General features: G+C 36.0%; 2 protein-coding genes across 2 annotated transcripts; both read right to left on the minus strand.

Moving 5' to 3' along the window:
* Window positions 1-5,081: 5,081 nt before the first annotated feature.
* On the minus strand, window positions 5,082-11,383 carry LOC140004412 (putative late blight resistance protein homolog R1A-4). Its single transcript, XM_072069938.1, has 6 exons — window positions 10,850-11,383; window positions 9,505-10,759; window positions 9,053-9,396; window positions 8,208-8,900; window positions 6,220-6,344; window positions 5,082-5,307 (listed from the first exon to the last, which is right to left on the minus strand). The coding sequence occupies exons 1-4, from the start codon at window positions 11,381-11,383 to the stop codon at window positions 8,301-8,303; spliced, it is 2,733 nt and encodes a 910-aa protein (XP_071926039.1). The 3' UTR covers window positions 5,082-5,307; window positions 6,220-6,344; window positions 8,208-8,300.
* Window positions 10,893-13,224, minus strand: LOC113717393 (uncharacterized). Its single transcript, XM_027242223.2, has 2 exons — window positions 11,321-13,224; window positions 10,893-11,240 (listed from the first exon to the last, which is right to left on the minus strand). Exon 1 carries the CDS (start codon window positions 12,667-12,669, stop codon window positions 11,455-11,457), a length of 1,215 nt encoding a protein of 404 aa, XP_027098024.1. The 5' UTR covers window positions 12,670-13,224; the 3' UTR covers window positions 10,893-11,240; window positions 11,321-11,454.
* Window positions 13,225-17,957: the final 4,733 nt, after the last annotated feature.

Below are 17,957 nucleotides of genomic sequence, written 5' to 3' on the forward strand. Positions count from 1 at the left end.
TCTTCAGTTTCTCATGAATAAGGCTTACAGAAACTCGTCATTCTACAATGATATCTCTGAGTGCAAATTCTCCACTACAAAGCTCAAATGGTATCTGTTATCTAAATTTACATCAAACATGTCACAGCTTAATCAGTACATGATACAATACACAAGTAATCTTACTACAAGAAAGAATGAAAATAATATATTTCAGTCCTGAAAAGGAGACCGCTAGTTCAAAGATAAGCATGGTAATCCTGACAAGATTGGTCGAGTCCAAGAGGGTTGAGGAACCATGTCCATAAGTGATCCAGGAAACACAGGATAGAAGCAATTGCAGCCTCATAATAAGCTTCTTGAACATCATTTCTATTTCTACCGCTCAACTGCTGCTGCTGCTGCTTTTCTCCTGCAGGAGTATAAGCAACCAAACAGCGACAGAGCGGGCAAGTGGAGTTCTGCAACAGCCAAGCATCAATGCAGTCAACATGGAATCCATGGCTGCATTCTTCAAGAACCCTGTATTTTTCACCCTTGCAGATGTTGTACAGACAAATCACACACTGCACGCCTTCATGATTCTGATCCTGGTCTTCTTCTGTTTTCATATGCTGCCCTTTGCCCGATGTCGCTGTCATTGTTCTTAAATTATCATCATTATCAGTGGATGAATCAGTAGTGCTAGAACTGCTACCACTGTTGTTTGCAAGTTGAGACCCTTCAAGTGAATTTGAATTCTGGAAGTTGTCGAGTAGGCACACAATTGGGAGGCCTGCAAGCAATGAAACGGCTCTCATCTTTCTTCTCATTGTTAATACAGCTTCTTCACTGAAAAATGCTCTTTCACTTATTCCAGACATCCAAGTTCTCTCAGCCATGATCTTTCTTGATTGATGATTACAGGATATAAAATCAACTTCTCTGCTTCTTGGTGGTACCTATGAGATGTATCTTGAGGACTTCAGCAATATATACTTTGCATAAGCTTAATTTAGCATAGGAGTCTAAAGTATACTGCTAGTTACTCTGAGTTTGCGTGTGAATCTGGGGGTGGGTGGATTCTGAGTTGGATTTGAATGGGATGCAAATTTTGACTGCTAAATAGGGAATTGGAATATTGCTGAAGTGGTTACGTGCTTGTGGGAGTGTAGCCGTATTGGTTATGGAATTGGAAGAGAGAGTGATGACCGCTAAGCTGAGTCAGTCAACTGCCTTGTCACCCTAAATCACTCTCTCTCTCTCTACGACAACGTTAACAATTTTATAACCTAATATAGGGAAAAAGCCTAAAGAAACTATAAAGGATTAATAGGTATAAAAATCGAAACTATGTATAAAGGGCTAATAGATTTAAGAATCTATAGATCAAAGGAATGTTCTAACATCTCTTTTAAATTTTTTTCACTATAGATATGATTCGAATCCCTGACCTACAATCCAAAGATAAACTTTAGTCCTTTTTTTATGGCCATTGAGTCAAAGTTCAGTGGTTACTTGTCACTCTATCTCAAGTAGCTACTAGTACTAGTGTGAGCGTGACTATATAGGTGAAAATTTTTCATCATAGGTGAATCCAAATTCATAGTTTTTCATCATAAGTTTACCCATTTCATTCATTCATTAATGACTTCTACCATTAGTATTAAAACAGTACAAACTGTAAACGCAATGGAAATGTGTGGCTGGCTTTTGCATTTTCCTTTACATTATACTGTTGGGACATTTTCTGTCATGACACATGGTCTATACTTTACATGAACACGAGAGTCATATGCTTTAATTGAGCATTGAATCAAACTGGTGGTGCACGGACATTAAGGTCGTTGACAAACTATATGTGAACAACCTTTAGGCCTTGGTACTGATATTTCACTTTAACAAGCGAAACAATCCTTGAAGCTAAAGATCATGCAGATCGTATATGCCACCAACATTCCTTCGTATCGCAATTATGCTTCTTTTTTCCACTTCTTTTTTCTCATAATTTCAAATGCAAGCACAACCATCATAAAAAATTCAAGTCGCAAGGAAAATGAAAGTAATTCTGGGAAAAGCAGACTATTTTGCACAATTGGTTCCAACTCAAATTCGAAGAAGCTCGATGAAAAATATTTTTTTTTTTAAAAAAAAAAAAGGGAAGGGGGGTAGGGTGGAAGGAGAATGATATCATAGAAGAAGACTGTCAATTACCTCCCCATTTGTGCATGCTCAGTACTTTGGGCTGCAGCTGCCCCCCACATTTAACCCTGAAACAAAAACAAAAAGAAATAAGTGATTATCCAGATTTACCCTAGTGCAATATCTCCAATACGATGACGATGATAATGCAAAAAAAAAAAAAAATGTTTGCAAGTGCCTTTTTTTTTTTTTTTTTTACTTAAAAAGTTTGGGTGGTTTCGGCTACGATCATCATATCATGAGTCAGGACAGGTCTTCGAAACCATAGGTCACTTACAGAGATACTTACAAATCGTCCACCAATACAGTTCTCACATCGACAGCGAGATTTGAACACACGACGTTTCTACGAGGAAGAAGCTTATCCTTGCAAGTGCTATTCAGAAACCTGACGCCATCATTTTTCCAACAACGCTAAGAGTGGGGCTCACAACTTGATCCATGCAAGCTCTTTTTCTTTTTTTTTTTTTTTCTTTTTTTGCTTTGGTTGAGCTGCAGAACTATATAAAAAAAAATCCCCCTAAGGATAAACAATAAAAGAACAGTTCGATCTAAAATTTTTCATTCACAATATGTATATTAGCGGTATATGAAAATTGTACCTAAATCTGGTAGAGGATATGTATACTGTCAATGTAAATTAATTAAGGGTAAGTGAGAAATCATTATTGAGTCTTCTAAAACATATATATATATATATATATATATATATATATATATATATATATATATATATATATATGTATGTATAGGCTAGTTTTTAACTTTTTCTTTTCATAAAAGAATTTTACACGGTTTACACTCGGAGGAAATAAATAACAAAGTGGCGTAGTGTCAGCCCTATAGCAAAGAAAAATGTGGTGATTTGGTCAAATTATGCGTTGCGTTGCGTTTTCGCTTTGGCAGCGATTAATGGGAGTGGGACTGGTTTGCTGGGGGCTTGTCTTCAAAACGACGACTTAGCCGGCAAATTTGTTGACTTTGACCCATTATGCTCACCAGTTATCTCATCTCAGACCTTTTTTTTTTTTTTTTTTTTTTTTGTGGGGGGGGGGGGGGGGGTCAAAGCCATTATTATCTTGCCATTTTGGGTAGAATAAAGCCCACGGATATGACTCCGAGTGGTTTGGCTTGGCTTGGAGCAAAACCATTGAAAATTGCTACTTTAGATTTTACTTATCTTTATTATGTAATAATTTAACGTACTAGTCTTATTAAAAAAAATCAAATTATTAATCAAGTCACTTGGTTGTGACCCGTAAAAAGTGCGACCAAATTGGTGGATTACTTATAACCCCCAAAAAATACTACTTAGGGTGCGTTTGATAAAATTGAAATCTGAAAACTAAAATTTAAAATCTAAAATCTGAAATCTGAAATATGAAATTTGAATCGAAAAAGTTATTAAATTGTTAAGTATTAAGTCATATACATTTGAGTGTATATCATATTCAATGATAAGTGAGTATCTCATCACTTATTGTTCGGAGTGAATTTTGTCTAAAAAATTCAGTGGCACTTAATTAATTCAGATATTTAACTTTTGGTTATCAAACGTGTTTAAATATATTAACGTCTAAATACATTAAGTTTGAATATTGAATTGCGTTATCAAATAGAGAAACTATAAAGTTACTAGTTATTTCCAACTTATCACTTAGTAACTTGTCCGGAATGAAGAAGTTTTGGGTTGTAATCCTCCCGTCTCCTTCCCGCTTCTTAAATTCCACCCCTTCCCTGCTAAAAGAAAAAATAACAAACAACTTGCAAAATGTTGAATTACAAGTTATTTGTTTCCTGGTAACTAGACCAACTTTCACTACTAAATTCTGCAACTGCCAACTCATGAGAAACAAAAAAAATACTAGTGACAATGCTAGAGTAGGTTCCCCAAGAGTAATTTGAAATTTAAGTCAAGTTCAACTTCACAAGAAGTAACTTTTTTTTTTTTTTTTTATTGTAGGATCTTTACTCTGGGTTTAAGGTCCACAGAAACCCTATTTAGTTACCAATTGGCTGAATAGTAGTTCTTTGTGAGTCCCCCTTTGATTGCTTTTGGGTCGTTCTTAGATTAACTCCTGCGTTTGTTTAAATTAGGTGAGTGTGTATGTGGATTATTTATCGATTTCGATAAAAAACAAACAAACCATTCAGTTGGTGAGAGTGTTCGCCGGGGGGAAGAGAGGTTAGGGCATCCTATCCTACATTGAAATATCGTGGGATCTTACTTTGGGTTTAAGGTCCACAGAACCTGTTCAGTTACCAATTGGCTGAATAGTGGTTCTTTGTGGATCCCCTTAGATTACTTTCGAGCCATTCTTCGATTAGCTCCTGCGTTTGTTTAAATTAGGTGGGTGTGTACGTGGGTTATTTATTGATTTCCATAAAAAACAAGAAGTAACTTGATTGCTAGCAATTAGTATGGTGAGTCATGGTAACTGGTAGTGTTAGGCACTATTTACTCTTAGGTTTTAATTCATAATTCGACTTTTTAATTTTAATGGAATGACTTGTTAATCATTAATAATAGATGTTTTTGTAGCAGTAGCTACAGAAAGAGGTTTGTTTTGATAAGTGTGAAAAAATTCATACAAAAAATTTCAGACAGTAATGGCTAGGGATCAAACAAGAGTGAAATGTCCATTTCCCTAGAAGTTTCAATTCTAATAGCATCCTCACCACATTCTAATTGCCTTCCTGTTTCAATTGGCAACTAGTTGAATCCTACCATTTGGTAAAAGTATCTTTAATACATCATTTTCTACATCAAACTTTCTGGCAAACATCATCAGACCCTACCAAAGGACTTGAAAGCAGGAAACCTACAGCCTGCAATTGCAAAAGGATTGGATAACAAGAAACTTTTGCAGCTGTTTCACAATAATACCATCATTCTGACATTCAAGCCTGTATCGACTTCATGTTGTAAACACATAGGTAACGTTGGCAGTGCATATAAAGAGTCTCATCCAAAGATCAGACAAGAAAAATTTAACCGAAATGTGTTATAATGTAGATATGTTTCAAGCTACAAGGGAAACTGAAATGCAGAATATCGAAACGTGAGAGAAATTGTCAGAACTGCCTGATACAAGTTTGCCCATCCTTTTCCCGGATGTTGGGAGACCATTGTAAATTGTTCTTCACCTTCAAGTAAAATAAACATTGGTTATCATTTATAATTCCAAAGCAGAATATTTTCAAATGGACCAAAACTTTTGCTAAGAGATCCATGCAATCATGGAAATTGCTTAAATTTGACATCAATCAATACTTTTGAAGACGTACATGTATAAACAGAGAGGGATTAAAGAAACAACTAACTAACCATCAACCACGATGAATTACAACATTAAACTAAAGTCATAGGTTGTAACAACTAGTTCTGTACACCACTATTAGTCATTGTTCCATTTCCATTAGTTATTCTAAATCTACCTAATATCAAAAACTTTGGGGACTAGATTTGTTTTGGTCGAAACTTTGGGGACCAATTTGGCGCACAGGGCAAACATTGGGGATTAAAATTACACTATCGGTGTATACACTATTATCATTAGATATTATTTTTAGTTTTTGCAGCTGTAGCTACCGGAAAAGGTTTCTTTGGCAAGTGTAAAAGCCTCGTACCAAAAATTTCAGACAGTAATGACTAGGGATCAAACCAGAGTGAAACGACCTTTGCCCCAAAAATATCAGTTCTAATAGCATTCTCTTCACATTCTAATTGCCTTCTTGTTTGAATAGGGTACCAATAGAATTCTACCATTTGGTAAAAGGATCATTAATACATTAATTTCTGCAGAATACTTTCTGAGAAAAATATCATCAGATCCTGTCAAAGTACTTGAAAGCACGAAACCCGCAGACTACAATTGCAAATGAAACAAATAACAAGAAAGTCTTGCGGCTGTATTGACTTCACATCGCAATCACTTAGGTAACAATGACAATGAAGATAAAGAGTCTGATCCAAAGATCAGACAAGAAAATTTTAACTGAAATGACTTATAATGTAGATATGTATCAAGCTACAAGGGAAACTGAAATTCAGAATACCCAAATATGGGAGAAATTGTCATCCAAGTGCAAGAGAATCAACAACACCAGAACTGTAAATTGTCATCCAAGTTTTGCCCACTCTTTTCCAAGATCTTCTAAGGCCATTGTAAGTTGTTTTTCACCTTCAAATAAAATAAACATTGGTCACCATTTGTGATTCCAAAGAAGAACATTCTCAAATCGGCCAAAATTTCTGACAAGTGATACACACAATCAAGGGAGCTGCATAAATTTGACATTGATCGATACTTTTACAGTCGTACAGAAACAGGGAGGGATCAAAGAAACAGCTAACCAACCATTGACTTCGATGCATTTTAGCATTAAAACCAAAGTCATATGTTGTAACAACTGCTTCCTTATACAGCTATTTCATTGCAACTATCAAATTCTCAGGTGGTTCAGAAATGGCTTTTGGCTATGTACAAAAAGAAGTGCTTTTGGAGCCAGATTTGAAAGTCAGACTATGTACGAAAAGTGCTCTTAACACTTTAATCCAAATCATGAGGGAGCGGGTTATGTATAGCTTTTGAAATTATTAGGGCATTATGTGAAAAATATTAAACCTCCCGTTTCTTCCCTGTAACTCTCTTTGTACTGCTCTTTACTAAATCAATGCTCTGTATGTTTTGCTTCGTTCAATAAGGTACAAGGAATTTTGAAGCTTATGCTTGTCGGCTGGTCCGCAATCCCCATTAAGGTCACTGCAATTTGGAATGTCATAACTTCTATCTAATGTCTTTCTTTAGAGGTTCATCATCTGGAAAATTTTTTTTCCTGTATTTTTTGCATGTTTGTTCATAAAATAGAAAGTGAAGCTCCAAAAACTGAAATGACTGAGAAGTATTTCGCATTCAAGTTAAAAGTGCTAGTGTTTTAATGGATTACCACAAATTTCTTAGCATTCACAAATAAAAGCGTAAGTAATTAGGCATGAATCTTTCTTCTAGTCACAAGATAAATGCAATGATTTAACTAGAAGTTTCAGTTTCCAAAACATCAGAGAAGAGCATACTCGTGCTGTGCCATGATTAGAAGGTGATCTGGAACTCCAACAAAAAATATTGACGAGGAACTTCCAGCTTCTCAATTCTATAGCAAGTCTTTAGAGGTACTTCAGCACTTCATACACAGCTGCCCCTCAGTAACACAGGAATACCGCAGAACCAGAGGGAACCTTTAAATTAATCTGACCAGAGTTTCTCAAGACAGCAAAATGAAATTCTTTTATTCCAACTTCCTACTTCAGAGCTAATGTTCTTGTGTTGTTTCATATTTAGAAATCCTACTTGCTTTCGGATTTTTTTCCTAGAAAATCAAAAAATCAGTCATTGCCTCGTAAGGGTACGTAAGATGCAGAATCAGGACATAGGTCTGTGATAATCTTCATGGTTCCAAATATCTCAGATTAATACCGACACTATCGCTTAACATCAGACTAATTTGTCTTAATAGATTATGGTTTGCAGCAATAGACTTCAGCAGGAAGCCGAAGGATTGATAAAATATGCTAAAATAACAAAGGACAAGGGTCTTACAAAGCCAAAGGCTGCCTTTGTGAATCCTAAAATTTTTAATAACCATGACCTTCTCCAATCAACTCTATCCTTAATTTTCGCGAGCCATAAAATGAATCAAAATGCACGAGTTCTTTTGTTAAACTTGAACAATAGCACTAAATCTTCTCCAAATTTTCCTTGTATTAATCAGTCTTGCATGATTTTATCTAGAAGCCTACAGGAAAAGGAATCAGTAACAATGAGAAAGAAAGGCTCCTCCAAAGGATTTACAGTTTGAACTTTGAAGGAAACAGCCACATGACTACATGAATCCACAACCAAGCAAGAGGACATTTTTATTGTAAATGTGAAAATAGAAGTTGACAAAAATGAAAGCACTCAATAAATGGTAACATCTAGATTATGCAATCTCCTCCCAGGATGTGAAATATTAGGAGTGCAGTCAGTAAAACTGGAATTACTTACATGATAATAGGATGCATAGCACCAGATGGATATAAAGCTCCATATCCACTAATAATGATGGACAAGGACCTCTTAATGATCTGAAACCCCCTTTTAATGGTGGATAAGGACCTTCAAATGCTCAGTTCCATATCGTATTTGCTCCTCCTCCTTGAGTCTTCTGACCGATTCTTCAACAGAATCTCCACACCGCTGCACTTCAATTACTTGCAAGGTAGTTATGTCCACAAAATCGATAGGAACCTCCCTGAGATTATCACATTTCTGCAGCACTAACTTCTGAAGATTAGGCAAATGGTCACAGGAGGCATTCCAGTCAACAATGTTTGAGTTATGTAATTTCAAGAATTTGAGTTCAGGGAATTCTCCATCTTGCATCTCCCATTGCGTGCTCTCAAAAGTTATAGAAAGTAACTTTAGAACCTCGAGGTTTTCCAGACAGCCAATTGTCGAAATGTGATCCCACCGCAAGAAGAAAGTTGATAAAGTCAACTTTCTAAGACTCAAGGGGAAGCAAAATTCGCCACTACTAACACTCCTACCGATGTATGATATCTTGAGTGACTCCAAATGAGTCATATCCTCCAACCTTGGAAATTGGTTGCACTTCTTGGAATTATCCCATGATTTTGAAAAAATACAACTTAATTTTTGAAGATTGGGCAACCCCTTAATATTTCCTCTGCATGTTCCCTATAAGAAAGAGATGGTGAGGAAAGCGAAACCAAGTTACTTAATTCACAGGAACTTCCAATCTTGCCATCTTGCAATGCGAAGGTAGCATGGTTTTCTACATGAAGATGCCTCAGGCTAGTCATGGTCCAAATGCTATCCGGTATAGTGACCTTACCTTTCAGTCCCTTCACAAGAAACGTTTCCAGATTCTGTAAGTTGGCTAATGATGAGGGAATAGAGTCTATATCACCACCAACTGCCAGATAATGCAACTGAACAAGTAACTCTATTCCATTGGCAAAGGAAGTACCCATGTTGACACATTCCCAATCCAGCACCTTAAGAAGCTTAAAGTTTTTAGAAATGAACAAAATATCATAAGGGCATCTTGGGTATGTATCAGTGGTGGCATAAAACAGCAGAGAACGAACATCTGGACCAGAAGGCCTTGACATAAAAAAGTGCTTTCGACTTGCATGAACACATAATCGATATTTCTCGTATGTCATGGAATCTGAAGGATCAAAATCATCAAAATCCATACTACCATCAAAAGAAGCTTAAGGTCCATCCATACTGGTTACCACTTACCAGCTCCGAGAAGTTTTCCTCTTTAGATTTTAACAAGCACAAGCAACGCACAATGTCGTGAACCCGACATGCTTTGACCCCCTCATTGATCTTCTTTTGGTAACAATTATCAAGCTTCTACCGATCAAATCCATCAGGTAATCCTTGGCAAGACCCTCTAAGCTGTTCGAAGCTTCTTTCTGTATAAACCCTTCGGCCATCCATAGCCTTATCAATTTAGAAACAGAAATCTCCTTGTCCTCTTCCAACGCTGTAAAGTAAAGGAAACATGCTTTCAAATCACCTGGCAAATTCTTGTAACTCAGTTCTAAGATGTCCATGCAGCGAGTTTGTTGATCACCAACTATCAATGAGTCTAAGCTTTCTGCAATTTGTTTCCACGATTCATATTCCTTGCTTGTACTGTTAAGAATACCGGCTATTGCAACAACAGAAAGTGGAAGTCCCTTGCAATTTCTAGCAATTTCTGTTCCAACTTCAAATAGTTCTTCAGGATAGCTTTCCTGATGAAATATCTTCAACTTTAGTAACTCCCAGCTTTCATCATCAGAGAGTAGACGAAGACTAAGAAGATTGCATTCAGGTGTTACTTTTGAGACCACATCGCAAAGACGACTTGTCATCAGAATCCTACTTCCATTTCCATCATCTGGAAATGAGATCTTGAAGTCATCCCATGCCCTAATGCTCCACATATCATCCATAAAGATGAGATAACGATTTTTCTTCAAATGTTTATACAGCACCAAGTCCAAACCTTCATTGCTCATGGCAAGGATAGTATCATTAAGCTCAATAATGTGTCTTAGAATATCGAGCAACAAACTTCTTCTACTGTATGCTTGTGAAACACGACACCATGCACGAATATGGAAGTAGCAAACAACTTCAGGATCATTATACACTTTGAAAGCCAAAGTGGTCTTGCCAATTCCTGGCATTCCAACTATGGACACAACATCTCTCCGCGACGATCCTCTGGTAAGTTTATCGATTAGAACTTGTTGCTGATCATTTAGAACCACCACCCCTTCCTCAATGTTTGTGATACTAGCCTGTGGTAATGAAGGCCATAATGTCTGGGGGGCAATGCAATTACCAACGTCACAGCTCTCCTTCTCATGAAGATCTATGACCTGCATCTTCATATGTCTAATCTCTTGTGAAACATGATAAAGCCACGGTAAATGGTTCCATTCAGCAGAACCCCCAATCACAATTGAGTCAATGACACATTCTGCCTCATATGCCAGAACAATAAGATGTGTACGAAGATCTTCATGTTCCTAATGACCAATTCCCTGATTCAAAGAGTGCCTAAAGAAAGACATCAAGATCTCCAAATCCTCATGGATGGATTCAATTTGATGGATTACATGCTGAACTGAATCAAGCTTTTGCCTTAGCAGCTGTCTTAGCTTTTGCAAAAGAAATTCAACGAAGCCAAGTTGAGGAGTCTTGGGGAAATGTAACCTGGGAATTTGAAGATAAAGCTCTTTGAACTTTGGAGTCAAAAGCTGAATTATTTCTAGCGAATCAGAAAGCCAAAAGTCCATTTTCGTAACTGCTTCTTCTGTGGTTTGATCAGCTGAAAATGAATTACAGAGAGAGATAACTCTAGCAGCAACTGCTTCAATATATGTCAAGATCTGCTTCTCATCCTCCTCATTTTCCTTTGGCTGATTGAGGGTTGATTCTATCAAAAATACTAGTGCCTCGTGAAGAGTTCCAATCTGGCGCTTCATGGGGACTATCAAACTTGCATCACTGTCCAACAGCTTCAGTACAAGTGCCTTTGCCTTGAAAAGCATAGCATTCACAAGAAACTTGTAAAGTGCATCTCTTACCTTGTTTCCTATGAAGTCCTCAGCCGAAGAGGATCGATAGAGAGCTTCGATCTGCCTAGGCATGTCGTCCACGAGCGCAAAGATCTGTTCTTCTGTCTTCTTCCTTGTTTGAGTGAAGGATTTCAACAGAAGGCTCAACCCTTTCTGAAGGGCTGTGAATCTGTGATATAATCCTCCAGAGAGAGAGCGAGGAGAGTTACTGCAATCTGTTGCTCCGTGAGGAATATTTCAGCATTTAAAATCCAAACCCTGGCAAACAAACTCACAAAATCAATTATAGAGATTGTGTTGCACTTTTGCCTGAGATTTGAGACCTCCACAATCACAGCCTTAATACTTATTGAAAACTTTTGGACATCCATGTTATCCATCTTTGGTATTTTGACAACACAATATATCAAGGGTAACAAATCATCATGAAGAACAAGCCCATTTTTCACATCAAGCATGAGATCTAGAAAAGTAAGTCGACATTCTTCCTCTTCTAGGAACTCTAGAATCAACCCTAGGAACTCTGGAGAAGCAAGATCGACCTTCTGTTGCAGATCGGACAGCAAACTTGCCACATCCTTTTCCATGTTTAAATCCATTTCTGCAACAGACCAGCACAGACAACAAACATGTGCTGTGCGGACAGCCACTTGTCCAAAACGAGCCATCATGTGTACTTTCCCATGATACCAATCATTACATGGGTGCTGGATAAAAAATTTCAAAGAGTATAGACTCCCATTTAAGGCTTTCATCTGCTTCCTCAGAGTATCAACAACCAAATCAAGTTTTTCTGAGAGTAATTGCAGACTCCATCTTATGGATGAGCAAAAGTCATCCCTGTAGTCACCCGTCCAGGATGAAGCTGGTTGACAATGAAAAGCATGGGAAGACAAATGTTCATAGTATGCATTCCTGATTTCCTGCTTCAACATCTCAATCTGCTCGTTCAAACTGGCAAATACATCTAACAGTGACCAAGGCTCCCTCGGGCAATAGTCCATCCGAAGGCAATCTCCAACGCCTCTCCAACAGTCCTTCCAACCACATGTGGATTCATAAAATAAATAATACTCTCCTCTGTAATTATCTGCAAATGCATAATGAAGGATTTTCCTGCATTCTTTTATTGCAGCTGCAATTCTGGGGACCAGCTGATCCAGATTTGGGACAACCTTGTGGGCATCACTCCATGCTCGAGTATAACTGAGAAAGATGAACAAAAACCTGAATTCTTGTACAAACCGATCCATGCTCTCCATCAGAACTGCATCCGGATTGGCCATTCGCGTCTGCTTCTCTCTCAGTGAGCTGCAAATGCGAGTGACCATCTCGTCATCCGCAAGTTTCCTTGGCATTTTTACCTAATCAAAAGCACCCCTCTCCCTAACCAGATTTCTTTGTGTTTTCTAAAGAAGCCAAGCTAAGTGATAAAAAGTTTCTTGCATCAGGCAGCTAGCTATCTGCAGGTCTTCTTTTCCCATCCCTTTTTCTTTCTTTATACTCTTTCTTATTTCCTTGCTTTATTTTCGTTCCTCATCTTCACGTCGAATGGGGAGATTAAACAATAGGGTAAATCTTTTATGCGTAAATGCATGCCAAATATGCAAAACAATGGCTTTTACGGATTACTCCTATATCCTCAAGTTAAATGGCATCAGTTATCACATTCACTATTACAATGGAGAGAAATTCAGCTGTCGGTGTCAATAGCCATTGTTTTTTTTCTTCTGTTTTCTTCTTTGGATAGAATCCTAAAAGAAACAAGAATGCCTCATAGGTAGCTCGTTTGGAAGAGCAGATTTGGTGAGAAAGGTAAAGGTTATCAAGAAAAGTTGAATCTTTCTCACGCTTGGGAAATTGAAAAGAAATGGAAAGATATTAGGTCCTTTCCAAGCGAGAAAAACTTTTCGCCCATAACCGGCGAAAACGTGAGAAAATAGAGCGGAATGAATTATATCATATGTTTGGCAAAAAAAAAAAAAATTTTATATCATATGTCACTTTTACCCTTAAAGATTACAATATAACAATACAATCTAATAGAATTCTCATGTAATCTTAAGATTTAAGGACCTTTATGTAAAATAGTATCTTTTCTTTTCACTTTTCTCAATCCTTTCTCCTCCAAAACTCCCAAATAACATGGAAATATAATATAATCTTTTCTATTCTTTTCTAACTTAAGGTCTTTTCTTTTCTTTCCTAAACTCCCAGGGCCACGGGTAGGAACGGCTTTGACGGTTTTGTGTATTTTACACATCGCGTAATCTTGTTTGCACATGACATAATTTTAATTGTATAATGTGTAACTTTAGAGCAAAATTTTATAAGTCCCACACGCGTTATGAAAATCGAGAAATAAGATGTAATATGAATCATATATTTTTTGTGATCAAATCCTGACCATAGGCTGTGCAGGGTCTGTCCTTCTTTTGACCGTCCCTCCCCTTATCCAAACTCTCAACCCACACCGGACACTGTAAGTGTATCCCCACAAGGGCAAACTGAAGCTGCAGCTGTTTTATTTTATTTCCTAACGAATGCACGGTTGAATTAAAGTAAGCAAAAAGAAAATGAAAGCACATCATAGCATAGCTTTTTCCAATTCCGGGGTGCATCTTTATTCTTTACTAAGAATAAATGTATCAAAAGAATTTTCATAAGATCTTGTGTACAATTAATATGTTAGAGCACCACTTTATTATTATTTTTTTTATAGATAGCTTGTTCAATATATATTATTAAACATAGCAATACATATGAGACAAATCTTACCCGTTTCTTATTTTCTTTATGATGTGTAACAAGTTGCTCTCTAGGTTCAGGGCACCCTCGTCCCCATCTGAATAAATTATTTAGGTTTGAATTTAGGATTATTTTATGGTATTATTATTATTTTTAAATTAGTTTTGATAGGGTTATTATTATGATTATCGGCGTCAAAGGAGCACGCAAAGGAAGGTAAGAGAAAGCTGCACTCGCACGATTCTAGATCATGGCGAGCCCTATGATTGGTCCTCTATGTCCAGCATGTTTTCTAGTCTAATTAGGTAGATGCTTTAGGAGTTTATTTTAGATAAATACCTTATCTTATAGGTTTCCTCTTAATATTACAATTATGTCAAGTATCTTTATAAATAGGTATATTTAGGGTGTTTATAATTATTCTTCCATTATCAATTATCAATGAGATTCCTAATTAGTTATTCCAATTGTTGAGAGTTCTCAATCTCCTGTTATTCTCAGAATCTTTGATTTGTGTTTCGAGTTATAACGTGCTTCTTTTTCTTTGTTCTTTTTGTGGATTTCGTTCATGAAACAAATTCTTATTACACGCTTCCACCACCTCATCACTTTATTTCTTGTGGATGTCAGGAAAATTATCGAAATTAACCAAATCTTGAAATTTTGAAGTCACAAGAGCAAAATAAATCAAGAATCAACAATCCGGGATTTGCAAACAAAGAACCTAGTGCTAACTACTCGGATATTGGGAAACTGGAAAAAAAGGGCACGGAATGGAATCTAATCTACGAAGTGGAAAATATAATGATATCGAAAAGATAAAAGCACAAGAACAAGGTACAAACAAAGTGAAAATGTGTACAAGAGCAAGGTATAAACAAATTGAAAATGTGAACTTTAACCCCTAGACTCCAACCTTTTAGAGATTGAATCCAAAGACTGCAACTCTTATGTATTCCTGGAGGCTTAGCTTCTTAAAATGGCTAATCTATTTGAGAGCAGGAACACTATTCCATCTTATTTACGAACACGTGAGCTTCAAAAGGGTCTTCTCTGTCTCATTCATGGTTCAAAGACTCCGTCGACACCGAGATGACTCGGCTGAGTCATCACTGGAACGGGACTTCCCGATTCGATACCGGAATGAGATGACTCCGAGATAATGAATCGCTGAGAACTCGACCGAGACGGATAGAAACGTCCAATTTTAACCAATTTATTTGCTGGTGTACTGGTGGCTGGTGTTGGAGACAATTATGTCTTAGGCCCAAAAACAGTTTACTTACTGGATCAAGCCTAGATTTCGGCTCCAAACAACCCCTAGGCCAACAAATAATCAGAATGCTTGGTCAATGTATATAAATACAGCCCAGGCCTAGTACCATTATAAGGCCCACCATTTCTATAAATACAGTAATATGTGTATTAGTATTATTTGGTGCAAACGAACATGAAAAAATGAATGAAACTTATATCAAATAGTGCCCTGATATATGACCTCACAATTTTTAAAAAATTTTTATATTTGTATATATCACTGGGATTCTCTGTTTTTAAATTTTCTTTCTTTTTTATAAGTGAAGTCATATATATTCTACGTCATTTTTTTAGAATTCTTGTAATTTAAAACTTATTACAATTAAGGAATCATAGTCAAAGAAAAAGGAAAGACAACCTTTTTCCACCTTGCATTAATTTGGAAGATATATATGTTAGAGTCTTTCATATTGTTTGATCAAATCAATCCTTTTGTTTCCATTCCAATTATCAGACAAGTCTAGGTTTTCATCTTTGATTTGTCTACACCTTATTTAGTTCTCTAAAACTTCCACCGATATGTGATATTTCTAGTCAAACTTTTTCTTGGTTTCTAACATTTTTCTTCTTGATTTTTCCATGACTTTTCCCCCCTTCATTTCCATTGTAGAAAGATACACTTACCTTCCATTTTATTTGGATTTTCATCCTATACAAAACCAAATGACCAATTCTACCCAAGTTTTTGCATTCCATCAAAATATTTTACATTTTTTTTTTTTGGCCCGAAGAACATCTATTTTAGAAGATTGAATTTGAAGGCCATCCCTCTTTTCTTTCTCTGTATTCTTGTTATTGAATGATAACCTTTTCTCTCTTACTCTCTCCTCTTTTTTTTTTTTTTTTTTTTTTTAAGATTATGGATAGGAGAATGTTTGTTAAAATTAGAGGTAGGCATTTCACCACGTATTATGTAGGGAAAATTATATTTTATTCAATCTGATTGTTGAAACTGCAGCTGATACTGGGGTACGAATTTTGAGGAAAATTAATTATAATTAGAGAAATCACAATGGTTTTTTATAGGTGATAAAAAATCTTTAAAGTGGTTTAAATTCGGGAATAATTTTATATTTCTCCCTTGAGGTTTAGCCTTGCTTAGTTAGGTATAAGAAATTTACACTTGCTCTCTTGAAAGGCAATCGCTATGATAACCTAGAAAAGAATACTTATACCCAAATTTGCAAAAATCAAAAAGTAAAAAAAAAAGGAGCGAGAAAATAATAATTAAGATCAATGACGATTGCAATAATTTTTTTAAACCACATAAGGGTATTGCAAAATTAGAGTACAATTTGATGACGCCATCATTAATTTTGGGTTGTTTAAAAATGCAAATTTCAATATCTGGGGAATGTTTATAAAACTATGCTAAATCCTGGGGGAGATGCAAGGAAGTATCCCATAAATGTAAGTGCAGATGTTATTGCAAATTCCCATCAAAGTTCAATGTTTATGAAGCTACGCTAAATCTTTTTGACTGACTTAGTGACTTCTGCTGGAATGGCTATATCTATTGTGCTCATACATATATTATAGGGTAAATTACATATAACTCCCCTGTGATTTCGCTTGTTGCCACATGATCCTCCTAATATTTTAAAATGTTCACTACACCCTCTGTGATTTTATATAAAGTGGAAATTTGTCAAAAAATGACCGATGTAATGTCATTAATTGAAATACCAATAATGTTCTTGTTTAAATATTAAATCAATTGATGGCTTAACTACCTTGTATAAAAGTATAGGAGGATTACGTCGATAAATGCAAAAATCATAGGCGGGGATATTTATACAAATCATAAGGAGGTTACATAGAGATTAAGATTTTACAACACACGTTTTTAGAACGTGTTTGGTATAAATGCCAAAACTAATTATACATTCTGTCCATTTGCCGTTTTATATAAAACTATAAATGGGACATATGGCTAATTTAAAACAGTAGGGTGGTCATCTGGCATTATGTAAATTCACAAGGGGGTTATAAGTAATTTATCCTATATTATATGGTGGGACTAAAACTGGATAGAATTGATGGATTTGAATAAAGTCATAAAGTCTGTTCATAACATCTAACAGTAATTCCAACTTTGACGGTTCAATAACGTGACACGCACTTCGTCTTTTGAAGGGTCAAATAAGCCAAATCTTCATATTGTTTAAATCATCATCAAAGTTGGATATTAAATTTCTACCACTCATATAACATCAACTAATCAATAAAAATCTATAGTTCTCATGAGTCTTTGCCAAAATTTCCACGTCAACTGGCGTGTCAACTATGGAGATGATCTTTTATTCCACATTTAAGGAATCCTAGTCAAAGGAAAAAAAAGAAAGATAACCTTTTTCCCCCTTGCATTAATTTTGGAAGACATATGGATGTTAAAGTCTTTCATATTGTTTAATCAAATCAATCTTTTTGTTTCCATTCTTCTTATGTGACAAGCCTAGCTTTTCATCTTTCATTTATTTCTCTAAAACTTCTGCTCACATTTGATTTTTTTTTTTTTCTAATCAACTCTTTTCTTGTTTTCTAACAATTTTCTTCTTGATTTTTCCACGACTTTTCCCCC

Source organism: Coffea arabica, chromosome 11c (genome assembly GCF_036785885.1).
Source record: "Coffea arabica cultivar ET-39 chromosome 11c, Coffea Arabica ET-39 HiFi, whole genome shotgun sequence".
Taxonomy (NCBI): Eukaryota; Viridiplantae; Streptophyta; class Magnoliopsida; order Gentianales; family Rubiaceae; genus Coffea; species Coffea arabica.